At 36.2% G+C, this 27392-nt stretch overlaps 1 protein-coding gene across 7 annotated transcripts in view; it reads left to right on the top strand.

The window, feature by feature from the left end:
* The window catches only part of NALCN (sodium leak channel, non-selective), a 238764-nt gene that overhangs the window by 141219 nt on the left and 70153 nt on the right, over positions 1-27392 (top strand). For all 7 annotated transcript variants that reach the window (XM_038129675.1, XM_038129695.1, XM_038129686.1 and 4 more), the window contains 2 exons: positions 4138-4275; positions 8494-8568. In XM_038129675.1, coding sequence (XP_037985603.1) covers positions 4138-4275; positions 8494-8568 — 213 coding nt within the window. The remainder of the gene's footprint in view (positions 1-4137; positions 4276-8493; positions 8569-27392) is intronic.

Raw genomic sequence — 27392 nt, 5'->3', positions numbered from 1 at the left:
AGCCCTCATGACTGTGTCAGGAGGAAAACATAAGTTTCTGCTGGTAGAAGGATGTTACAGCAATGTCCTAAATCTCATTAACTTAATTTGCAGAAGTAATCCCTATGATTGTAGAACTGCTTCCATGAATTAGGCCAGTGGAATTTGGTCCCTAAAATTTTGTGGGCAAGCACCAGTTACAAGACAAGTACATTATAACTGTAAGTAGTAATTTGTGTGGCACCACCCCTGTAACAGTTGGACAAGATGTCAGGAATGGCACTTTTGCTCATATATTCTACCAAACCTTTGCCAATCTTACACTATAAATAAAAAGGTAGTTTGACTTCCATCATCAAAACAGCTCATTAAGTAATAGGGCATAAATACTCAAAGAAATTGACAGTCTTTTCTATAACACAAATTAATTCAGAAAATCACCATTTGCATAAATTTCTAAGTCTCGTCTTCACAGATGTTGATTCTGTCAGCTAGTTGCATTTCAAATTAATTTTAAAATAAACAGTGGGAGGTACACCTTTCAGCTAAAAATAACTTGCTCCAAAGAAGATTGCTTGGTGCAAAGCACATATTCATTGTGCACTGCCTTATTTACTTGAAACTGTTTTGAATTATACTGGAATTTAATATCATAATAAAATGCTTAAATTATATTGAAGGCCGTTTTAAAAAACTATATGCTTTACTGACAACTGGTTTGGATTGAAGATTCGATTTTTTGATATTAGATTAATATCTTCTCCACATTACTCTAATATTAATTGTATTATTAATGATGAGTCCACAACGTAGCCCACAACGTAGACTGAAGCTATTTTTATAACTTGTAGAATTAAGAAATACAAACTTGATGAATTAAGTAAAATATATATTTTTTAAAAAGCAGTAAACTGTGGTAATTAAGTGGGATTCAGAAGAAAGGATACTGCACTAGTTCAGTTGTCCCATCCCTAAAACGTTTTTTAAAGCCAGCAGTGGGGTGTATTATTTAACGCAGTGCCCACCTCATGCTTCAGCAAGGAGTGCCACACCAATCAGGTACGATGGCCACTGGCTCTGAGTGCGGGCAGTGACAGCTGCCTGGTTTAGCTTCAGCTCCCCATCACAAAGGGACCCTGAGGCTGAGCACTGATGGGGTCCTTGTCTTCTTCACCCTAAAGCACCCCTGGCAGATCTAACAGAGGCTGAACTTTCTGCTTGTTTCATGCGTGCTCAGCTGGCTACAAAAGGCCTTTCCTAAATAAAGATCCCAAATGTTTCTTTCTCTGCATGTCTTGCATGGGGAGCAAATGATTTTCTAATGAGGAAAGGATTAGTACTAAGAGTTTGTAATTTTGCGCAGTGTAGATTTTGTGCACATGGTTGGGAGGGGGCACTCATTTGAAGGGTGGATGTGGCTGCAGATTGGCAATGTGCTGGTTGAGACCAAGGTTACTGGCAGAAACATAAAGCTGAGAGCACTGTGCAAATTTCAGTTCTCGTGCTTGGCCTCTCCAAATACATAAGATACCAAAGATTTTAACCATCCTAAAGAATTTACAGAAAAGTAGTTGCCAGCATTTTTCTCTGCTACTTCTAGTTCATGGTAGCTCTTGTCCTCTGTGGGATCTGCATGCTCAAAAGAAAGCCTGGGACTTTACATTTGGTCAGTATGTTTCTGGTGTAGAAATTAAAGTCTCATGTTTAACTTCTCACTGAATGTTTGTGATTTCTCATTTGGATGCCTTGGTCTGCTCCATGTTCATGTCAGCTTCACTTCTCATAATTTGGATTTGTAGGTTTAAGCATCTCTGAAAATTTGATTCGTGTGAGTTCATTCTGAAAAGCAACTGTAAAAATAACACTCAAACTTCTTGGTCTTAACCTAGCAGGGTGTTTGTGCTTCTGTCTGCTTCAGAGTACCACAGAACACAGCAGTAATAAGAAACCAAGTTGGACTTTGATGAGGGGCTTTTTTGTGTGATTCAGCAGGCAAATTACTTATGAAACCCTCAGCAGCTAAATGTTTGTAAACCCTGTAACAGAGTAAAAATTCATAGTTCTTCCTCCAAATATGGCCCAGAGGCAACATGATTCAGTTTCTGCACTTTAAAATACGTATTATTTAAACCAACAGAGGAGAAAAAGCTTTAGTGCTGGGATCCTTATCTGTGGTCAGTGAAAGAATGGACAGGCAGTATCAGTGGTCTTCTGATACTGCTTAGTATCTTCTGCCACTTCTTTTCTGCTTCCAGCAAACTTTCTCCAAGGTAATCCCTGGGTACAGACATGGAAATTGTCCTCTCACACTGGGCACTCCAAAAAGGCAGTGTCTTTTATGCAGTGCCTGTATAACAAGATGCACTGGATTAGATTGTCGCTGCCTTACCCAGCCCTGTTACCCCATCTTGGCATGTTTTGTAACTGCAGGCCCTCCTTTCAAATTTTAAGCATATAGCGCTTGATATACACTTGCTTTCATGATACAAGTCATGCCACATCCTCCTTCATATAGTTTCAACCAGCTTCTTGTCACCAAATGTTAATGATTGTTAGCCATAGGGATCTCACATAGAGGTGAAACTAAATGCTGTGTGCATGCACATGGACAGACTTCTCTAGAGTAAATTTGCTTTTACTGCAGGTGAGAAGTCACAATCTGGAGTGGACTCCCCAAAGGGTGGGGATATAACCTTAATGGTTTGATTTAGAAGAAACATTGAAAGAAATGTCTTAGAGAAATCAATGTTTTGTTTGAAAAACTCTATAAACTTGATAAAGAGCCCAAGCAAAGTATTTTCTTGTGGTTTAAAATAATAATATAAATTTGATATCTCCCACACAGTTATTTTTGCTAGCAGCTTTAAAAATTAATTAGAACCATTTCATTGTTTCCCAAGCACATAAGTTTGTATAGCTAGATGTTTTCAGCTTTTCCAGCACAGGTTGTGGCTCAGGGTAAGTTGCAGTGAAGTGCTGTCTGGATACTGTTTTGACAAGGTTTGACAAGAAGAATCCTTTTCTCTTTGTGCCATCACATTCATGTGTTAATCTGCTGCTGCTGGGCACACTGAGCACAGTTCTAATACATCCTTGTAACTGTGTTAACATTTTGAATTCAAGGAATCCTGTTAGCTGTAAGCTGCATTGTTGTTTTCAGTTTCTAACACTTTTTTGTTATGCATAAACTTCAGTAAGATACCAGCTTTGATCCTTACTGTCTGGAAAGAGAATACTTTCAATGTCAGGCAAAAGCAAAAGAAACTTGTGCGGTAGTTTGGCCTCATTGAGACAGTTGAGACTGTCAAGATATTTCACTTTGATTCCATACTCAAACTTCTGTTTCCTAGGCAGTGTGCATTCCTCAATGTCTGTGTAGGATGAACATCTTGCAGTTACACATTGCTCATGTTGAGTTCAATTCTGGTTGGTGCTGTAGGTTCCAGCTGGGGTTTCAAAGGTGTCTGGTTTCTAGGCTTATCCAATTTCGTATTTTCCTATCACTAAATAAATAAATTGTTTGAAACATTCCCATTATTTCCTCTGTTTTTGACATGTATACCTGGTCTCAAGGAATTTGAAAATGTTGCAGGAATAGTTCCACAAAAAATGCTATCTACAAAATATAGAGGAAAAGCCTGACTGGCTGAATCAAGTGCAGGTGCAGAGACTTTACCATGTGTTGGTTAGTCTCATCTGTGGAGTGCTTCAAATGCTTCTGCTGTTAAGATGACATAATTTTATTATTGTTATTTAATTATGACACTTTATTATAGGTGTATTTAGAGAGAGGAAACATGGAAGAAAAAACATAATCAAAAATTGCAATACAGTATAATATTCAGAACAATAATCTCTTATGCTCAGGATATTCATCCTATTTTTTCAGCCATGAAGGAAACCGAAAGGTTCTTTGCATGTGCTAATGAAGCTAGGACTGTTCTAACAATTGAAGATTACAGTTCTGTCAAAGATCAAGCTATTTATTTCTCCTTTAGCTCCTAAGTAACCTTCTACTCGGCTTTAAAAGTTAAACACATTTGATAAGGTTTAAAAAAGCAAACTGAAACAGGTGTGCATCTCTGTTAAATCAGTTTTAGGCATGTGACACTATATTTGTATAATTTGTTAATATGTTTGCAATTCTATTTCTTGCAGGCATTCATGTCAATGTTTCAGATTCTCACACAGGAAGGATGGGTGGATGTCATGGATCAGACACTGAATGCTGTAGGACATATGTGGGCACCAGTAGTTGCTATTTATTTTATACTGTATCATCTTTTTGCTACTCTGGTAAGTTTTCATTCGCAAATGCGTTGTGTTTCATTTAATTTTGAATTACTCTCATAGCTCTTGGATTACTTATTAGTCTCAGCTAGTTGAAACTAAGTGTGATGCTCATTTTTAGCACAGGCAGCTTTTAATTCATGGATGTGGTTTAATACATTTACCCTTCAGCAATGTGACACGAGGTGGTGGCCTTTGTTCTGGTGTGAGGTGTTGTTCTTAGATCCAAGTCAGACTGCCAGACTAATAATATCATTGTTATCTGCCTTATGCCTTCATAGCTCTAATGATTTCAGAGTTAAGTGATTTTATTTGTCATGTAGAACTGGTCTCCTCAGCTTTCATTGCATTCTCTTTGCAACAGCAATTAAAGTGAGAAGTGTAAAACCTTACAATATAAACACTTAACTAGTCATCCTTACTGTCCTGTTGCCTGATACAAAATCAATGCATGGAAAATATGATATCATAAGTTTATCAAGCAATAAATGATGAGAACTAATACAGCAGTTCCTGCATACAAACAGAAACATGTATTATATAAAAAAACCAAAAACCAACTTTTTTTTTCTGTATGTATTTCAAGTGCTATTATTACATTCTTTCATAGAGAAAATTGGAAAGAAAACTCTCTTTGATTATCCTCTATCAATAAGGGCTTGTTACTTTATTTTAATACCACACAGAGAAAATACAGCAATTAGGAAAATAACCATTTTATGCACCCTTGATTCACTCCTACTATTGCTCATTTTTTATTTTCCATTCACTGCAGGTTTTGATGCACTGAGTCTTATTTTCACTTTTTTCATTCCATTTTCTTTCTTTGCTCAGATGTCTACCTAATAAGGTACTAACGGTATTTCTACAATCTTCACCAGCTTCTATTTACTTCTTTTACTTTACACTATAACCCATTTCACTTCTAAAGACTGAATAGTTGGACTACAATTGTGGGTGCAGTGGATTCCTTCATATGGATCAAAAACTTGACCGCTTGATAAATGGCAATTAAGTGTATTTCCTGCTCTTAGAGCTGCTTAATCACATCAAAGTATAAGCCAAACAAAGGCATATGTCAGAAGATACATGTAATTTGCCCACAAGGGTCATAAAATACAACTTTTCATGCTGGAGTGATCTTTTAAACTCCTTGGGAATTGAGGTTATGAAGCAAAAGGAAAGTGAGTTTTTGGTCATAGATTTGAAAGCAGTTTCTGGTAAGAGAATCTCATTGATGTTTTTTTGATTCTTCATCAAAAATATTTTCTAATCAGTAATTAATTTTTACTTCTTAGATGAGTATTAAGCAAGTCCATAAAGTAAAATTGTTTCAAGTGACCTCTCTGCTGAAAATTCACATCTTAATTGAGAAATAATTTAGCTGTAAGAGCAATTTTAGCATTCTGTTTTATGTTCCTTATTTAGAAAGAATCATCTGGGACATCTCTATTTGTTTACTGAAAACACTGATTTTGCTAGGAGCAAAATCACTTTTCTGTGCACCATCCTCAATCCTTTTGCAGGGAATTTGCATTCAGGTACACAGTCCTGGCTTTGCTCCATAAGGGTACACTTTTGTTCTCATTCACCTATGCAAATTCTGCATGAATGAAGAAACCCTGCAAAGACAACTTTGCAGAATTATCTGGGCTTACGAAATTTTTGGTTTCAATTCTAAGATCTTCCTCAGACCTTGGAAGGGAAAACTATATAGGACGGAGTCGTCTGTAGGCAAAAGAAATTTAAAACAAAATAAAATGGAACTGGTAAGGGAGCATGAAAATGGTTGGGCTGCTACTAAAACCAAAAAGAAGCATTCTAAGAATAAACAGCCATCAGAGAGTAACAAGAGTACAGTCAAATGAAGAAATTACTTTCACCAACCAGAAAAGGGGGGACAATTAGAATTGAGAATGATAATTGCAGGCATTTGGCATAGCAGACTGTAGAGACTTGGAAAGAAATTAATAGGTTTCACATAAGAAGGCAAAGAAAAATTGAAGCCCAAAAAAGACTCACTCTCTTGGAAACAAGGACTGTAATTAGTTGAGATGGTGGCAGAGGAAGTTAAACAAATAACAAGTTTGCATTTAAGTTTTCTTTTGTGGTACATTTTCTTTAGTTCTTGTTGGAAAAAAGCAAAAACAGAGTTAATGAAAGTCTTGCTTTGATACATATCAGTGCATGAATCAGCAAGACTGTAAGGGGTGATATATTTAAGGGGTGATTTATGAGTACTGTACTTCTTCTTAGAGTGGAACTGAATTTCCTTAACTGGTATGCTTTTAGCAGCATGTACTGGGTATCACAGAATGAATAGGATATCTAAAGAAGCAAAACACCATACTGTAAAATCTTAACAGAATTATAGCAAAATTCTTCATTAGCAACTAGGGATCAAAGCAGTTTTCATAAATGCTTGTTGGTCAAAAGGAATGACAAAAGTCAGAGGGTCCACAAACAATCAGAAAGTTCCACTTGGCATGGAAATTACTATGTTAGTCCCTGACCTGCTATATAAGCACATGGCAGTGGGTTTTGGATAATGGAATAAGGTGAAAGGTAAAAGAGACATTAAATAGGCATACATGAATTAAAGACAGAAAGTGAGACAGAAAAAGAGAGCAAAAGAGATCACTAGTGCTGCTTCCAGCATTCATCCAGCTGGGGGGATGCTGAGCCTGGTTTCAGCATTGTTCCAGCAGCATCAGTCTAGATAATGAAATGTCCAGTATCCTGGGGGTGATTATCCAGTGAGTGTTGATCCATCTATGTTGGTATGGCCACTGGGATGTTCAGGGTACTGGAGGGTGCTGCCTGGGATTCTTCTAATCCCAGCTAAAGCCAGCTTCTTGTTAAAGAACTCTTTTTTTTTTTTTTTTTTTTTCTGAGCACTGACATTTTTTAAATTTATGGGCCAGAGTCCTTCCTATGTCTTCTGTACTTTTATAGTTTATGGAGCAAAAGAAAATCCTGCCTTGGAATAAGATCCACTCAACTTAGATGCAGTTTAAGTTCCAAGCTCCTTGTCTGGTATATTAAGCCACTTAAATTTCATCTTCTGTATAGGGGGAATAAATTTCCAATGTGACAGGCAAACTTCCACTTCATTTACAAGTAGTGGTGGAAGGATATATTTGCTCAGGTTGTCACTCAGTGGTCCAAGACCACAGAAAAATTCTAGGCCTGTAACTCTTTGAAAAAAACAAGTTAGGGTACCTTCTGGTGCATCTCTGGTATATCAGAAATTGGTACTTGCCTGTAGAAGCTCAGTTCTTATGAGGATGTTTGCATTGAACTTCAGAGACTAAAACCTTGGCAGTTGCTGGCAGCTGTTGACTTTTGTGTGTGTACATATATTTACTGCCTTAGACCGAAGTTGTCTGATAATATATGCTGAACAGAGGTATCCTCCCTCACCTACCATACTCCTAATTCTGTCTGCTTCTCACCTGTATCAGTACCATTTTTAGCTCCTTTGGCCTCTGGTCAGCATCTGTAGGCAAGGGAAATGTAATTATGTGATGCTGATGCACACATTTTGTTCTTTCTGGGATTCTTTCTCCTAGAAGCATATCTAAACAATATTCAATGCTGAGTAAATTGAGGCACTTGATTTTCCTCTTCTGTGACATGAGTTTCCTGTATGTGTGATGCATTCAAATAATGAAGCTGCTTACTTTTCTTCCAAATTGGAGTTAGCTACTTATCACAGTGGCACTCTGAGCATAAGGGAAGGCCATAAAGTAAATGACTGTCAGGTGACTAAAAAGTCGCATCTTAATTGAAAACCACCTTATCTTTCCAAGATGTTTTAGGATTTTGCTTTGCATTTCTTTTATTATTGCTGTTGTAGTTGTTATTGTCATTTTTATTATTGTTGTTGTTGTTGTTTGTTGTTATTATTTCTGATTAATTTAATTTTCTCTTCACGCAAAGTACATTTTGATGAGTATATTGTTAAACATATATAATTCATTGGTCATAAACCTAGAATTTAGCATTTTTAAACTCATAATAATTGTATGGTAAGATAAAAACCAGTTTACTACTTGCAAAAAGGCTAGCAGATATATAGTAGCAGGTGATATTAGTTTAACAGATGTCTAAGGCAAGAATCCCATTTACATCAGTAGGGCTGCCATTTTTCCATGTTATTTAATAATACTTCTTAAGAAAAATAAAATAAACTCTTACAAATCACTTACAATTGTTTTGTAGATTCTACTCAGCTTGTTTGTTGCTGTTATTTTGGACAACTTGGAACTTGATGAAGATCTGAAGAAACTTAAACAAGTAAGAACATATTTTTATTGTACTTGAAAGTAATTTCAATAAGGCATTCTACTTTACTGGTATTTTTTGTGGCAAAAGCTGGGAAACATCTTCATCACAATGAACGAAACAGTACATGTGGAAGTGAATAACAGTATTTTGTTAGATAGTGAACTATCATACAAAAGGAAAAATTAAGATACTGTAAAAGAGATGTAGAAATTTGGTTTAGTTTTCAATCAAATTCAATTTAGATACTCTTGTAATTAAAAAAAAATCAAAATCACAGCTAGGCCATCTTTTTGCTTATAATCTAGTGAAAGATATCCCTGCCCATACTGTATAAGCACAGCACAGCTCCACTGCAGGGAAGGGTAATGGGCGAGAGTCTGCAGTTAAGAAGCAGTAGAGCACACTCTGGTCAATGTGTTAGGGGAGGGCTAAAGATGCTTGGAAGAGTTAACTTGCTTGATTGATTCTCTTCATTTGGGGACCAAGAAGTTGTTCTCTCATGCCTGAAACCCCAAATGTCAATCACATAAAACATATGTAAATAGAGAATTCAGGTTGGCCTTTCTGCCCTTGTGCACAAACCACCAGAGAGGAAGGTATCCATAGCTTTTAAATAAATATATAGCTGTGCTTTAATCTGTACAACGAGAAGCAAAGTCACCAACATTTCCTTATTTCATGCATGAAATAGCATTAGCTAACATGTGGGAACTTCCTCTCTAATAATTGGCTTATAGCCATCATTTGCTGCTTTTGTTCATCTTTCATCTGCATTAACAATTGTCACAGAATTATTTTCATTCAATTCTTGAAAAACAATCACCCAGACAACTGAGATATTTTACATTCAAATTCTCCATGACAATATTATATACTTTTTTTCCTTTATAGAATTCAATGCAGAAATCAATGCTGCTTTTGCTGTTGCAGTAGTACATATCCATATGTATTGCAAACTTGAAATAAGTTAAAAGGACAAGTATTTTCTGTGACAATGAAACACAAATACTGGATTTCAGTTCATGAGTTTACATAAGTGAGAGATCTTACAGATGATTTTGGGAAGGCGGGACAGTCTTGAGTATGCAAACTGAGTAGGTCAAATCAAAGGCATTTTTCTCTTTATCAGTCTCAAGAGGTAAAATTATCTGAAATGAAAATGGCTCAGATGTGTGGTAAGCAATGTCATATCATACTGATAATCTTACAGGAAATTTTTCATAGTGTCTGTGTGAGTTAGAAACACAAATCAATTTTGCGAAGTGAAGAGCTTGAGATGTGAAATCCAGTGGCTTTTGTGTGAAACATCTTTGATTCATAAACCACTTTAAAAGTCCACACCTTTGCCTATTAAATGGCAGCAACATGGCTTTGTGCTTTAGCTGCCTGCTTTGGTAGGGGTGACAAAAAGCAATAATGAGAGACCACCGCTAGCAATGCTTGCCACATTTCAGTCTGAAATTTTATTAGCCTGGTAGGAATTCTGTCTCTGTGATAGCAACACAGAACACTTTAATGCAAGACATAAATATATTTTTTTTTTTTTAATTTCCCAACTTCATAGCTTTGAGACTGTAGCAGTATAACTACATCAGAGTGGTGCTGGGCCAGAACAAAACTGCTGCTCCAGCCACTAGACATTCTAGCTACCATGCCACTCCATGACCCAAGAGTGCATCTAACCAGAGCACAGCACTTTGCCATTGGAAATACCAGCTGGGTTGGCTGGCATAATGGCATATAGGTTCTACATGCGTTATAATGCATATTATACACCATTCTGATGCATGAAAATGTCCAAGGTGGCTGACACTGGTTCATTTGTACTTATGTTTTTGAAATGTTTTCTTGAGCAGTAGTGTCTCCTCATAGAGTATTACTCATTTCTATTGAATGCATTCCATTCTGGTGTTTTATGCAAACAAATTAATGTTGTACAAAGTGTTGCATATCTTAAAAAATGCCTAAGGTGGAAAGAGGCAAGGGGTCAGTTCCTGGAGCTTAATGATATGAGATTGCTGGAATTAATGTATAGCTGCTTAAGTGTCTAGAACAGAAAAAGTTTCCTGAGGGGTGAATATGATGGTATCACAGGTTCAGTGCTGACGGTGACTGTGCTCTACTGTGCTGAAATATTGCTTGTGTTATCTCAGAAGATAAAGCAAGAAAGAGTTTTCTTAATTGAATGATATTTTTAATATTTTATTTAAAAATGGACTTTAGGAAGAAGCAGGATTGTTAGGTAATTGTTATGTTCTAATCAAGACCATTTCTATAAAAAAATAATCTGCATTACTTCACAGAAAAATTTTTGACATCTATAATTAAAAGATGAATGGCATTCTAAGAGAGAAGTCAAATAATTCAAGCTGTTAATGTAAAAGATATTCCTCGGCTGAAAATTATGAAATTGTAATGTTCTTCATCCTTGGAGATATATGTTTTTCCCTGCCTTCACAGGCTATAAAGCTCAAGTCCCAGGGCATTTTCAGATTAATGAAATACTGAATGATTTTCTAGGAAGGAAGGAGAATATATATGTGCCAGAAATGACAGCTACCTAATAATCCCTTTTGAGCTGTGTTCTTCTTAGTTATGACTTAATTTCTTTTCTGGGACTCGATAAGAAAAATTTTATTACTTAACTTTCAGATTATTGGTAAAGGACTAGTTAGTTAATATTTGCAATGTACTCTAGAATGTAAAATGATATGTAAACACTTGGTGTTCATGTTGCTTCAGTAAATGTATTTAAATATAAATAAAATCAAAAATACATTAAAAGACTAAGAGATTCTAAGTAAGATTATAATATAATTTATTTAAAAGATAGTAAGCATTTAGAATTATATATGCCAGTGCAAATTTAGTTAAGGATATACATCATGATTCAGTTTTTAATTACCCCAGTACATAATATTAATTCCAAAAGTCTTGCCTGAGTGCAAAGAGTAGATAGAACTCATTTTAATAATCCACTAGTCCATTTATTGTACAGTGTGTGATCCTGTGCATTATTTATTGCATAGTATTCAGGCTTTAGTACAAAGACAAAACTATTAACCTCCTTTCTGTTTTTTTATTACAGTACCCCTTGTAAGTATGTTGAACAAACATAAAACTTGTAAAAGATTAATTTAAGTGATTTACTTAGCAGCGCAGGTACACATAAGAATAGAATCTGCTTTTCCAAGACACCATTCAGCTGGTTTAAGAACAGAATCATTCTCTGTATCCTTACAGCTCTATTTATTTGCAATGCATTTCCCAGCCTCTGCCACATCTCATCCTCTTGTCTATGTCTGCCATCATAGCTCAAGTGAAAAGTGTTTGTGCTATAGCTCATAGTCACCATCGAGCTGTGCAATAAACTTGACTGTCTGCAGTGATCCTGGCTGACCCTAACACGCTACTGCATCTCCAGGTATGACACTGATCCTGCTCATCTTGCCAGGAGGCCCTTTCCTCTGGTGTTCAGTACATCAGTTTTACAGATGATATTGAACTTAGGCACAAGAAATCTATCAGCTGCAATCCTGACTTCCTTCTCATCTATGCCTGTCTTCTCCACACTCTCCCTAAACTATTGTCCCAAAGTTAAAAAGAAACTGAAAGGATTTCTTTGATGTCTTCTGCCTTTTGTGATAAAGCGTTGACTTTCTTTTTAGAAATTCATCACCCTTAACAGATTTTGAAGCATTACTGTCTCTTGCAGCATCTGTTTTAACTTTTCCCATTATATTTTCCACATGTTTACTGATTCCATTGCTACTTATTTTTATCAATTTGCCTAGATATGAATTCAGACTGATTAGGTTCTCACTTCTCATGCTCTACCCTGAATCCCTCTTTTAAAGTTAGTCACATTTGCCACTTTCCTCTCACTCCAGAGTTTATTTATTTATTTTATAAATTATCTACCACTGCTGTATGTCAGCCTTGATATCTCTGAGATCCTTTAGAAGTCTTGAGAGAGTGCTCTCAGGTGATAAGGAGTAACAAATTGACCTTGTGTCAGTTTTCTTCCAAAAACTTTTCTCCTGACATTTTTGTAGCTCAGTCTTTGGCACAGTTTAGGGCCTTCTTTGACCCTGTCTGTGACCAACATTGTTTATTTTAATTTCTTGCTTTGGTTTTATTTTTCAGAACACAAATAATAGTCTGTTGCTCTTTTAGACTTCCTGCTTTACTTGTGTCCTTAAAAGCTTTCTTATTAGAGTTTATTTCTTTAGAAGCTATTCCCTCAAAGTCTTTCATGATCTGCCATTATTTTTATACCACAAAAGCACTAAAATTTATTTGGGGGTTTTGTTTTATCTATTCTTTGCTTAGCAGATGGCTTTCTTTTCTGAAACATATTCATTTACTTTTAAGTCTTCTTTGCACTCAATTTGACATTTCTGATCTTGTTGACCTTCTTGGAGTTTTTTCTATAGCTGGTAGATAAAACAGGATATCTCTGCTAATAAAACAGGATATTTAAAGCTACTCCATACACCTTCCCCCTTTCCCAGTTTCTGTAATTTATCCATTCTTTAAGTTTTTTTTCAAAAGCTTTATGATTTTAAGTAATTTTTTAATTTAAATTCAGTGTAATAGATAGATTTGACCTTCTACTTGTAAAGTAAGATCTGACTATAATACCATTTTTATCACTGTTACAGAAGAGCTTTTTGACATTTGTGCCATGAAATAGATCTTGCTCAGTACTAAACCATGAGATACTTGTTCACTTAGGTGTTCTCTAGCTATATAAGTCAACAAGGAGTCGCTTATGAGTAAAAAGATAATATCTTTCTTCTTCCCTTTTCTAAAAATACATGAGGGTAAATAAAGGCTTCCCAGTGTTACTACTGCTTGTCTTTTGGCTTTGAATACTATTTTGCATTTTGATATTACTGTATAATCCTCATTTACACATGTGTAGAATATTTCTTCCAGTTCAAGGCACAGTTTCAATGCATATGGATCCTGTGCTGCTTTTATATGCATTTACCTTGTTCACTGCATTGATTGAAGAATTTCTGTAACATATAGCACCAGTCTTTCACTCTCCATCTGGATAATACATTGCCTGTTCTGCATAGTCTGATTCTGTAGGATTCTACTGCCGGTTACTTCTACCAGGTTTCTGAGATGTGTTTTGTGTCAACATTGTGGGGGTTTTAATACAAGAAATCCTAATGCAACTGTGGGGGGTTTTAAAGTTTTATTTTTAATATAAAAGCCTGTATATGTATTCTTCTTGTCTAGGTTTATGCCCTCTCCTTAATATGGCTTTATTTTTTAAGTTTTTTTGTTTCCTATCAGAATTTTATAAACCTTTAAGTTTCCCGTAGCTTCATTCTATACAGAGAAACTCATGTTTGCCTTGTTGACTACTCCATTCTGGGTTTACTGTACTGTTTTAGTACCTGCTTCTTTAACAGCTTTTGCAGGCAGTGAAGTTCCTTAAAAATTTTATGAAAGCTTGAACACCTGGGTAGAATTCACCTCACTTCACCAATATATAATAACATTGTATGTGCAGTTTGAAATATTCATGTGGATTTCCTTCTCTAGTCACTGAAGAGTAGCAGATACTTTTGGAGGGCAGTTTTGAGAGACATACATTTGTTTTATAGGGCAGCTACAGGAAAATTTGAAGCTAGCCCCAAGCCACCCTCCCTGTATGAACTATCTTTCCTTCATCTGCAGCATACTCTGTGGCTTACAGCAATGAAACCTTTATGGCATTGCTTCTCAAGTGCATATCCCACCTTTCCTGGGAAAGCAGACAGGAAATAAGACTAGTCTGTCTTTGATCTTTTCTTATATCCAGAACCCTTTGGCTGGTTCTTGTCAGAAAAAGGGTACTGGATAGAGGGACCTTTGATTTAATCTAGTGCACTCATTCTTACACACCTAGTGTTTCATAATCTGAACTGGATATCAGAAAAAAATTGCAAATACCATAAGGATGAACCCATTGGTAGCTAAAACCATTGCATGGTCATTTTACTGTTTCATAATTCCACAAGGGAAAGAACAAGCATCTCAAGTATCTCTGAGAATGAGCTATGGTCTGACTTCCTTGATCATGAAATCTTACCTCTGTAACCCTATTTCCTGGAATTCTACCATAAAATATATGTATTTTTATATCTATATATAATTGTAACAATATAAAATATAAAATTTTCTTTTTTTACCTTATGCTTATGATAACAAACCCAGCTTACCTCACTGATTTTGGAGGGTTTATCTTAGAGTTTGTGTCAGACAAGATTATTGTGTCCCTATTTTCCTACTGGAAAATCAAAGCTGAAGTGACATCCCTAGGTTCATACACAAATTCCCAGTATGATGAGGAATGAAAAAAGTCAGGTTTAGGTCTTAGGTCCCTTGAATTAATTAGGAACATACATCCACTTTTAAATTGTTGAAATGTCACATAAGTGTAGTTCTCTGCTTGAAAGAGAAAATCCCTTAAGGAAGATCAGATTTCTGTCATATCACACATGCGCTGTCTGTGCTCACTGGTGCACACTCACAACTTAAGTACAGAGGACATCCATTACTAAAAATATTTTCCCCATGTCTTACTACCTGGCAACAGAAATTCTTGGAGGAGTAAACAATAATATGCAGCAGGGACATTTTTCTTCTAATTTGATTCAATTCACACACTCACCAAAGAAGGTACTTGTCAAATGTACACATTCCTTTCCCTCCAGTTCTGCTTCACACCATGAAATACATATAATTTTTTTTCTCTTAAATCCATATCAAAGCAGCAAGTGTTTTTATATATATATGTACCTATAAATCATTATATATATATTTATATATATAGATATATATACACACACAACCCCCTATATATCATGGTACATATACCTATGTATCATGGTATGTATCTATTTCTACATATAGTATGCATATTTATATATATTTAAAACGAGCTGCCTTTAGAATTATATTTGAAAAGTAAAAGATTTTTACCATGTTTATTTTCTCTCCTAAATCTCACTTTTAACTCTTTGATGTTGAGAAGAGAAATTTTCATAAAGAAGCTTGGAGATAATGATAGATTCTTTTCTGCTTTTTTCTGTTGAGATAGATTCTTGTTTTTAAGAATGTTTAATGTCTGAACAGTTCAATTTGATGCCAGTGGTTCAGAGTCACATTTTGAAATGCTTAGAAGCTTTGGAAAAAAAGAGGCAGTTAAGCAAACTTTAGAGGTCTTTGCAGAGCTTTTACTGCAAAAGCATAAAAGATATAAAAGAAATCCAATAGACAATCTGTCTCATAAGAAGGAGCAATTGCAGTAGAATAAAGTAAATTAGGATTTGAGTGCCATCAAAAATGGCAGAGCTATCGTGGAGTCTCATTCTATAATGCTTAGTGGTTTTTGGTGGTGATGGTGATGGAGGCAATGTGTGTGGAAGTCTATACTGGAATCTACTGCTACCTAATTGTCCAGAATATGGCATCAGAGGATAGACATCTTTGAAAATAATTTTAAAAACCTAATAAATATTTATGTGTTAATCCCTCTTATCTAGTGTATTTTTTCTGTTCTTGTTGTCAGTGAAACGTAGCAATTAATCCTTTTTTGTTATCACTACACAGTTACTTTTCCTTCTTCACTACTCAAAAAAATCCCTGATTTATAATAAGACTTTCAGCAGCCTACTATCTAAAGGTAGAGTATCTGATTTTTGAATGTTGGTAAAGATAATTCTGGCACATGTATTCTAAATATGAATTTGACACTACTTCCCTTTTTTGCAAGAATACATAAGTGGAGATTTGGTTAATTTTAGTCAAGACAAAGCAAGTCAATCTCTAAAGAGACAGTGCCCAGTCCTTCTACATTTTTCTCTGAAGTGCATTTGAATAGAAGTTTCAAATCAAATATTTATATTAAGTAGAATAAAATATTTTTATTGTTGCATGACTGATCACCACAGTATCCTGTTGATTTTTGAAAACTCATATATACTTATTTGCTTATAGAATTGGAATTTTTATTAACTAAAGCAGTATTTATATGCCAAACAATTCAAACTTACATCCCCAGAGCAAACATAAAATTTTCTTACTGTGATTCCTATAGTATTCAGCTTTGTTTGTCTCTAAGTTGAAGAGAAGCACGATTTGTACTTTTGATCCTAAATTCATGTGCAATCATTTTTTGATTTTGCAATTATTACTTTGATTCCAGTGTCTGTGCTTTTCATTGCTAACTCGGAGCAATTGGATTCACATTTTTAATCCATGTAAAAGAAATCTCCCAAGAGTAAAAAACTTTTTGCACTCAAATGCAATTATTTGTAAGAAAGAAGTAAGATTACCTTCTGAGATACACTGAAAAAAATAAATCATGATAATACTGTATGCTTATGCAGTAAGCATCATAACGAAAGTTTTAGTGTTTTTATATTTAATCCAGCTCTCGGGAGTTTGGAAGCAACTATCTTCAACTTTTTGAACACTTACATTCAAGGAAAAAAATTCTCATTCATTTAGATAACGGTTGGAGTTTTCTAAAGTGTCAAGGGACAGGATTCGTGTCACTTTGTTAACTGTGCAAAAAGTTAGGCATGTCATCTAAGCTACTCATTTGCACTTGCCTGTAGTCATAGTTACCCTCCAGGGAATGATTCATCCCATCCAAGTAGGGTGCTCTCTTTTTTCTGTTACAGGGGAAGTCTAGACAGTTAATTAGGCAAATGCCTGATTTTCAGTGGATAACATTAAACTACATAAATACCCAAGCTTAATGAATTAGGAACCTGTGCTTCATTGGCATTTAATCATATGGGTGCTTTCACACTAATGAAGCCAAAAATCATAGTGTGTAACAGCAGGCACCTTACTGAAGTGCCTAGGCTGGGATCCTAATTTAGGTTAGCGACTTAGATGATAATGACAACAAAGGATAAAAGTCAACGTTCAAAGCTGGTCATCTCTCTTCACTCACAGCAGAAAACAAAGCCTGCATTTGTGAATTTAGGTTCATAAAATAGAAGGTCCCTGGCATTAGCACTTCAGTTAGTTTTTTTAAGGGAACATGGCACAAATTTGATGGGATCTTTGTAGAGGTTCCTGACCTCCACCTGAGTTGGTTCAGAAGGCAGTACAGGCCCTGTCTCCCTTGTGGAGCAAAAGGTATGCTGAGAGGCAAGAGCAGTGTGGTCTGTGTGAAACCAGACATTCACCATTTGCTATGGGAATAGGTCAGAAATGTTACTGTTGCACATTTTAATGTATCCTACTAAGACTTTGTAGTTATGTTTGGTCTTAAAAGACAAAGATACAAATAATTGCTTCCCCAGAGAATGAGGCTCTCACTGCTGTGCCCATGATGTTGAGGATATCCATCCTATATTCTCTGTAATGGTATGTTAACAAGGGTTGTTGCATCAATACCAAGATACTGGAATTCCTTTTTATGTATTTACTATGTTGTTCCAGTATTATTCTTGCCAATGTACTTATCACCTTTATCCACTCACCACCATTATGATTCCCATTTTCTCAGCTACTGCTCTTTTTCTTTCACATCCAGAAACAGTTACTTCCACCTTTCCTTTACATTAGACCTTACATTTCTTAGTGCCAATGATCACGTCTCCATGGTCATTATCAAAGGAGTTTACTCATCCATCTAATGTTGAAAATTTGCAAAACAATAATCTGTTTATTAGGAGAGCTTCCATAAATCCATGGATGCAGCACTGGTTTTTTTGAATCTCTCATTTTTAAGGGTGTCTCTCATTTTTCAAGTTGGATCTTGCTCTGGGAATGTTCACTCCTCTCTGTTTTGGACTAAAACATCCTTCTAATAATCTTTTATTAGTGTTTCTGTGTCCCAGGCACATACCTATTACTGAAATTCATGATGTGAGACAAAGCTTTCACACCAACTAGGTTTCCAACATGAGACTCACACTGACAAAGAGATAAAAATGTTTTAATAATGCTTTCTAGAATGAAATACGGAAGTCAGGTCTGCAGCCTAATCTTCCTTTAGCTATTTAGTCTCTTGCACACATAGCATCTTTCTGCTTTCAGTGTTTGGGATGGCTGCAGATTTTAACTCGTTTTTAGGTTTGGGATTTTTTTGTTGTTCTTCTTCTGTTGAAATTAGATACCAGGAAGAGAAGGCCAAGGTTTTACTACTGATCTCTTGACTATACATTCATGATGATTGATGAAGCAGTCATCCTGTATATTTATGCATTTTCTTCTTTTTTTTTGCTTTTTTCACTATTTCTAGATGCTAAGCTGTGAAATTTGGTTTCTATACACTCTTGCCATTCAGACATTCATAACATCTTCGTGTAAAGCAGTTCTAACAACTGAAACACTGAAAACAAATGCTATTTCTTTTTCTCTACCGAAAATACATGCTATTTTATAGCTTCTTCTAGATGCTCCTGCTGCTGCCTTTTTATATTATTATCTGTAGAAAAAATAAAGGGAGCAACCTGAACTAAGTGCAGTGCTTATTTTTCTTTAACTTTGAGCTTCTAAGAATAAATATTTCTGCATTCATCCATTAGTTTTTGTCAAGAAGTCATAATTAAGACCCTGTGAGAGCCTTACAGAGGTGAGGGCTAAGAGAAAGGTGTCTTCAGCAGCACTTGTCATAGAAAGAAGATAAGTTAAAATGTGACTGTCAGCCAGACTGAAGTCCATGTTCTCCAGTACTATGAGTGAGGCCAAGTTCTACCTAACCTTGGTTCTGGTAGGAGAAGAAAGCTTGTCTGCTATGAAGTATAATTTAATGTGTATAATTATGGCATCATGGGATGCCAGAAGCAGTACAAAAATAAAAGCTTTTTCTTATTGTAGATTTAAGAGTTGAGAAAATATAATCAAGCTGTTTGCAATGGCTCTAGGAACTGAAACTGTTAATGGTGTCTGTTATTTTTAATCTTTGAATTGTGATATCAGCAGATCTGCATCTACCTTCTCTAAAAAGCCTTTTTGATGTCAGAAGAAAATAATTTTCTGGTTCAGTTCTAGGAGATCAAATTTTCAGAGCTTATTTGCTGAAGCTGCAGCTTGTATAAGAGTTCAGGAATTGTAACAGATTTTCTCCATGAGAGCCACGATGTGATTTACATTTATATTTGGCACCACTCATATTTTCTGTTTTGAATGTATTTGCCTTGAAAAACTGACTTGAAAGCCTGTAATGCATTTAAGTATTAGTGAAGATAAGTAGGAAAAAATACTTGTGGAAACTTGTTGAAAGTTGCAATTTGTAAGAGATGGTAAGAATTTCAATAGATACCTTTTTATCTTTAAGGTGAGACTGAGAATGCCTATTTTTATGCATATGTGTGGGAATTTCCCTGGCTCTCCCTAAGCTGACAGTAATGCGACAGTTTTGACTAAACATGGGCAGGGGCAGGAGAAAGTCATAAGATCATTCACAGTGAGAATATAGGATCATTATGGTCAGAAGATCATCTTGTCCAAGCCCCTTGCCAGGGTAAAAAAATAAAGAGTCTTAATATTTATCTTCTAAAACATACAAAAAAACTCTGAATCAGATGTATTTTGGTTATACAGTCAGTGCCTTGGGGTAATTAAAAAGCTTGCAATATGCTACGTTCCATTCTGCACTAAAAATAACATGAATTCAGGGAGGATGAGGTACCCTCTAGGCAGTAGTATAAGCAATTATGTTCAGGGCAAAAAGCACTCATCAAAATGTCAGGACAAACTCTTCCCTCTGCAGTTGTTTCCATGTTCTCTGAAAAGACTATAAGAAATTTTAGACCTCCTGAGTGTACTTGCAAATGCTTGTTTTTTTATTCGGTGCATCTGATTATCATGTCTTAAATGTGTATTTTGGGTCTGTTTAACATAAAAGCATAGTATGTATTTTTGCTCTCTAATACAAGCAGCCTGTGATTTTGGAACTACACAGACATACACATATGTGCAAACCATTTCAGAATCATTAAAGTTTTTCTCCTCTTCAGGTCCTGCAAATACCTTTGGTATACATGCATATGTCAATGCAGGTGTGCACACACGCACCCACACACAACAAACTTTTCAAATATACGGAGTTTTTCAATGTGATTAATTTTTACTGTTTGCAGAACAACAAGAGATCCCTTTTAAAATCATGCCAATTTTATGAAAGTGCTGAACATATTCCCAAATCTTAAAAATGTACATATACGCCTTATATTGTTCTTTAAAACAAAATCCTTAAATCCTTAAATGAGCTTCCTTCTGTTTAGCAATTTTTTCCTCCCGTTGAGCTTGTCTTAATTCCACAATATTATGTCATCCATTTTCAGTAATGATATGATATGGAGTAACTACAAATCTTGTTTGTATTGACAGTGGATTGTCCTACTAAAGACTTATTTTTGGTAACTTTAGTGTACTGTTTGAATATAAATCCATTCAGACCTCTACCCTAAAATTACTTCTCCTTAAGTATGGTGTTGCTTGGTATTCAACATGATGGTCACTGACATCAGAGGAAAGGCTCCCATCCTAGTAATCCATAGCTTCATGCCTCTCTAATAGCTCCAATTATATCACTAAATCACAGACTCTTCTGAGCTGGAAGGGATTCACGAGGATCATCAAGTCCAACAGAGAATAGCCCATAGTGGGATTAATACTGCAGCCTTAGCATTATTGGCACTGTGCTCTATCACTATCAGTGTCACCTGAAAGTAGAACAAAGGTGTTCACAATTGCTTGGCAGTTCCTTGTGACCAGTGATTGGTAGAATTTCACCATATACCTTTCCAGTTAAAACAGTGCCAAATACCAATACAAAAATTTATTATGAAGCTTACTGAGGAAGAATCTCTAGGCTTGGAATAATCCAACAGGTCTGCTGTACAAAAGCAAAGGTCTTCCTGGATCAATGTATAGTTCCTGACAGTGGCCAGAAAAGTGTGTTTAGGAACTAACACAAGAAAAGGGAAATCACAAAGTGCTATTTCTTTCTCTGGTGATATTTCATACTTGAGTGATAGTCACTTTCCAGGGACACGGGAACTTCAAGTGTCCAACATGGTGTATCTTTGTCTAGTAGTTCTTGATGGATTTTTTTCTTGCCTCTATTAAATCTATTTTCAAATCTGTATATATTCTAGCATTTATTGCTTTCAGTAGCAAAGATAAATTTAACAATGCACCTTGTGAAAAGATATTTCTTTTTCAACCAATGAGCCTTCCACTTGATTTTTTCATTTGATGCCCTCTAGCCTGTGATGTTCAGTCATTCCACTCAAATGCTTCTGTCTTTCCTACAGTGCCTGTTATTACTTCCTGTGTTTTGTCTTGGTGCACCTATACATTTAACTTCAGAATCGGACCAAAGTTTCTTTTCACTGGGTAACTCTATTTTAAGTGATCTCCTTTTGCAAGAAAATTTTGCAAAAGTCATGTTTCATATTTTTTACAAACCTCCTCTTTTATTGTAGTTTTTTCAAAGTAAATAAGTCAGCATGTGAAATTACTAGGATGGAAATTCTGTAACGTCTTTTCTTGAAAGTTTTCTTGTTTTATTTTTAACAAGAATTCAAAACACCTAGTCCATAATAGAAGAAGTGCTAGGAAGGCCTGTCTCCCTTCATGCAGCTAGCTTGCTGGTGCTTTACTGGTCCTATTTTTCATGGATTTAATTTTTTGCTTTCCCATTGTCCTCACTTGCTCTTGTCAGATCTCTTTTCTGGTGAGGCAGCTCAGTATTTGAAAGCACGGTGTTTATAGGGGAAGCCCAGACCATCCAGATACATTCCTTATTCATTCAGGAGACAGTTCTGATTTTACTCTGGTTAATACCAATGAGTCTCACTATCCTGGTAAAGTGAATATCATTTTGACAGACCTATTAACAACTCCTTTATTCAGAGAGGAGCAAAACTGTGCTCACACTTTATGACCCAAATTTACTTTTCAGTGTGAAGGAGCTTTTCTTCCCTTCTGCTCCTTTCTCCCCTGATTGTCATTAAGTAGAACCAGAGCACATAGTTCACCACTGCTTGTAATCGATACCACAATGACAAGCCAAACAGTGGTAATTGGCTTTTCAAGTATGTGGCTTCAAAAGCTATGTTGAGTGATACCTCAGAAGTGACATTTTGTCTGTCAGGAGAGGAGGAGTTGAAAAAGACAGGATTTGGGATGCTGAACACGTTTGGTGAGAATACGTTGCCGGAGCCCTGTGCCTTTCACCCAGCACCTCCAGGCATTCAGAAGATCCAGGAAGACACCACTGACAATTTCAGCAGTTGCATCACTTCCAAATTTTGTGCTGAGGCTTCAGCATTAAAGTGGGAGTTTCAGCATAGCGATTTTTCATGAACATATTGTGTGAACAAGGTGTTATAATTGGTGTATCTAATTTAAACACATTTGGCATAAAATTTTACATATGTGAATTTGTGTGTGAAAATCAAGGAGCTTTTTTAAGACTAGTTAGAGTTACTTGTCTCCAGAGTATTTTTATTCTGAGAGCAGTGCTTGAGGTAATTCTAAATGGGAAATAACTATAAAATAGAATAAAAATGAAAAATTATCTTTTCATTATATCTGATTCCATGTGAATGGATTTTTAACAAGTTGCAGGGAAGATAAGTGTCAAGCACTTTTCATTAACCAATGAAATGGTTCCACACTGAATTTTATGTACTACATAAAATCCATAAAATCCTTCTTTTCATCATAGAGGGAAGACAGAATTTTCACAAAATTCACCTTGGTCCCCCATTCCTGGGACATATGCAGAACAATTAAATAGGAATTATTTCAAAAGTAGTAGGTTTTACAGAGACTGTGTCCATTTCTAGAAGACAAGGCAACCTTTTAAGACTGGAAAATAAGGTCATCTTGAAAACTACTCATGCTGGACTATTTCTTTTAATAACTAAGAAAGTTTTGAAAGTATCTTCATGGCTGTAACTTCAAGACACCAATGTTGTTTGAATTTTTTTTCTATCTCTTACCTCATCTGTCACCTTTTTTAAAAACAGCATCAATGGATCACAAATTCTGGGTGATATGTTTTATTTGTAATGGTGAAATAAACACCTAAGTATTAATTCACAAGTTCCCAATTCCTGGTATATGCAATCTGCCCAAAAAAACTCAAAGAATTCAAGAGAGTTTCTCCTGGAGGAAGTTTTTATGGTATAAAATGGTATAAAATAGAGACCTTTCAATATTCTAGCCAAGAATCATATTCAAAGCACACATTTTTTTCAAGGAGGAGGGATGGGAGTTGTGTTTGCTATGAAGGTGGGAATAGCAGTAACAAAAATTTAAATGTAAGCTTCTACTGCTTCATGTAAATCACCAGGAGATAAAATGCTTACCTAGCTTTTATATCATCAGGAACTCATTTAATTTTTTTTTTGTTTTATTTACTTGATAGCAAAGGAAAAAGCAAGTGCTTGTCAAGGTACATAGCTAGTTCTAGATGCTCCATCCTCTGAATAAAGGGACAGTCCTGCAGCAGTTTGGAACGAAGGATTTTGTGTAGCATTGCTGGTTATTTTGATAGCAGTTGGATTCATAAAAATCCACGCTGAGTCTGTCTTTGTGCCCTTCTTTGCCAGAGAGGTCTGCTTTGCCTTTTCTGAACTGTGTTTTCAGGCCATAGAAGCCTATGAACCTATGCACTTGTGTACACATTGTAATTAACTTCTGCATTCCTGAAAAAAAAGTAGAGGCCTAGCCTCTGCATGAGATTTAATTCCTGCTTCATTTAAAAGAGCTAGCAGCTTAGAAGAACTGATTAATTATATTTTTACTGCATTTTTTGGAACCTGAGTCTAAGACAGGCACTTCTACTTAGAATTCAGAGGACTTCTCATTCTATAGTTCCTCAAGAATGGACCAGGCACTCTTTCAAAACTGTGATAGAAGATGAGGAAGCCTGCAGGGTTTTCCTGCATAATATCCAGTGAGTGGGAGCACTATTTTGGAATGAAGGGAGAATTCTTACACATATCTTTCTCTTTAAAGAAGCATTCCATAACCACAAGGATACAAAGAAATCAATCTCCATCTCTTGTGTAAGGGAGTAACAGCACTCAGGAATCTAGCCCTGGCTAAAATTTCATCAGCAAACTTATGTGGGAGAAAGGGCAGCCAGTAACATCAAATTATTTCTGTTTTTATCTAGCCCAGCCATGAAGGTTTCTGAAATAGTTTGGATCAGCCTATGGGACCTCCCAGTTACCACTTGTATAGGTTTGTCTCTGAGTGTCCTTTAGTAAAATAAATCTTCTATCTGAATTTCTGTACTAGAAAAATACTGTGTAACAGTAATGAATCTAAAACTCAGGCTACTTATGTCAAATTAAATGTTCTGCCTCTAGTTCAAAATGAACAAACCAACCATCCACAAAAAGGCAAGGAGCAGCTAATTTGTGCAAAGACAAAGTCTCTCCCATTTCAAGAAATATCCTGGATCTTGACCTCAGCTACATCTGTGAATTTTTTCTCAACTTCAGTTGCATTTTTGAAGTAAGGATATTTGATTATAAAAATTACTCCACAACGTGGATGGCAAATACTCAGATCTAAGTTATATTAATTATCTTCTCAGAGCATCTAATAGAGCCCAGTAATGATTTGGAAAAAAGTAGGAGTGCTTAAGAGAGGATGTATGCCTATGCTCAACAGTAAAACTGAAGAGCCTAATTATCTGTTGTCCTGCAGTTCATAGCTATCAGCAAATCATAGAATCACATGAAAGTCTATGCTGGAAGTGGCTTCTGAAGAGCACCTGGTCCAACCTGTATTGAGAGCAGGCCAATAGATGAGGTTACCCTGAGTCCTATCAGGTCAGCTCCTGGACATCTCCAGTGATAAAATTTCCTTGGCTTGTCTAGGCAGCTTATTTCAGTGGTTGTCTTCATAATGATGAATTGCTTTGTTCTATCTAGGGAGACTCTTTGCCATTAAGCAAATGGCTTATTCTTTGTTTTCTGTCTTGTGACTAGGTTTCTTTGTGAAGTGTTCCTTTATGTTCTCTAGAACTACATTACAGAAGAAATTTCTGTGGCCTCTCTACAGACACTCTCCAATGTGTTAAATTACATGGAGATCAGATCAAGTGTACAGCCGCATGCATATTTAGTTGAATACATTTAAGGAAACAAATGCACACGATAATGGTGTTTATAATAAAAGCACTTGGAAAAAAAGTTCCAAAAAGTACTGTGCACTGTGGCTGATGTTTGCTTACTCTTGTGAATAAGAGCAAAAATAATGAACTCATAATGTGAATAATATCCTATTTGGTAGTTATGTAAGTGGGGTTTTAGGAATATTTATCTGGTGTCTTATCTGAATTGTGTTCCATGTTTCAAATGAAACATTCTTGTCCTAACTACAGTAGGTCGTATTTCTGGTCTTTGTAGAGATCATTTGTGTGTTAGAAGATATTGTAATATTGGCCTGTGCCAGCAAAGTGTCCATTTACAAGGGTGTCCAAAAACACTACAGCATGCCTTAAAAGAAGGAAACACAGGTTTGCATTGCCACAGCGAACAGAAACAAAATGCCATCTGCTGCACAAGCACCTACATCACAGTCTGTGACAAATATTTTTCAACATCTACACAAAACTGCTTCCACCTCAAGCAGCACTCACAAATTCATATGGATCACACAGGTTGGATTTGAAAATTGGAATTATGTTCACATACCAAAGACATGTATCACAGTTTAACCCCAGCCACTCAGTTGCTCCCTTGTTCTAGGAATCATAGGAGTAAAAGTGAGAAAATTCATGGGTTGAGATACAGACAGTTTAATAGGTAAAGAAAAACCCATACACGCAAGCAAAGCGAAATAAGGACTCATTCACTATTTCCCATGGGCAGGCAGGTGTACAGCCATCCCTAGGAAAGCCATCTTCCATCACATGTATTGGTGACATGGGAAAAGAGACACCATCATTCTAAACATCCTCCCATTCTCCTTCTTTCTCCGGCTTCATATACTGAGCGTGATGGTATATGGTCTGAAATATCCCTTTGGTCTGCTGGGGTCAGCTCCCAACCTCTTGTGCATCCCCAGCCTCCTCGCTGGTGGAGTGGGGTGAGGGGCAGAAGAGGCCTTGACTCTGTTGAAGTGCTGCACAGCAATAAAGAAAACATCACTATGTTGTCAGCACTGCTTGCAGTAGGAGTGCAAAACACAGCCCCATGTCAGCCACTAGGAAGGAAATTACCTCTACCCCAGCCAAACCCAGCATGGTGTGTTTCCTACCAAGCAGAGGAAAATAAGTAGTGACTCAAGTTGGATATGCCTTCTGTGCCTTCCAGTTTAGTGGTGATCTATCTCATGTAATACCCCATACAGTGCATAGAGCAGCCTATACTAATCACATGGAATAAAAGTTTGGCATATGTTTGGCATGTGTTTGGCATGTGAAAAATTTCAGGCTTTCTATACTTGGGTATGAAGATGACCTAGGTAAAAGTTATCTTCCTTTCTTAAACTGTGGGCAGGGACATACACATTCTCTGCAGATTGAGTCATTTATCCCTATGACCTGTCTGCTCTTCAGCATTTTAAATACCTCTCGCTGTCTGTATCCTGATAGAAAGTCAAGATGATGACTTCCTCAGTCAATCACAACCCGGTTCACTGAGTGTCTTCAGCTCTTTTTACGTAAATGGGAGCTGCCTGTGGTGAGAACCTTTGAAAGTCTGCCCACAAAATTACAATTTCCCAGATTGGCTCTGTTTTCCTGTGAACCTGGCAGGGCAGATGAAGATGTGTGTCTCAGCTACATTTAGGTAAGGACCATTTGCAAAGCTACCTCCAGGAATCTTCCT

This window comes from Motacilla alba, chromosome 1 (assembly GCF_015832195.1).
Source record: "Motacilla alba alba isolate MOTALB_02 chromosome 1, Motacilla_alba_V1.0_pri, whole genome shotgun sequence".
Lineage (NCBI taxonomy): Eukaryota > Metazoa > Chordata > Aves > Passeriformes > Motacillidae > Motacilla > Motacilla alba.
Note: the sequence above shows the minus strand (reverse complement) of the source record. Positions and strands in the feature narration are given on the sequence as shown.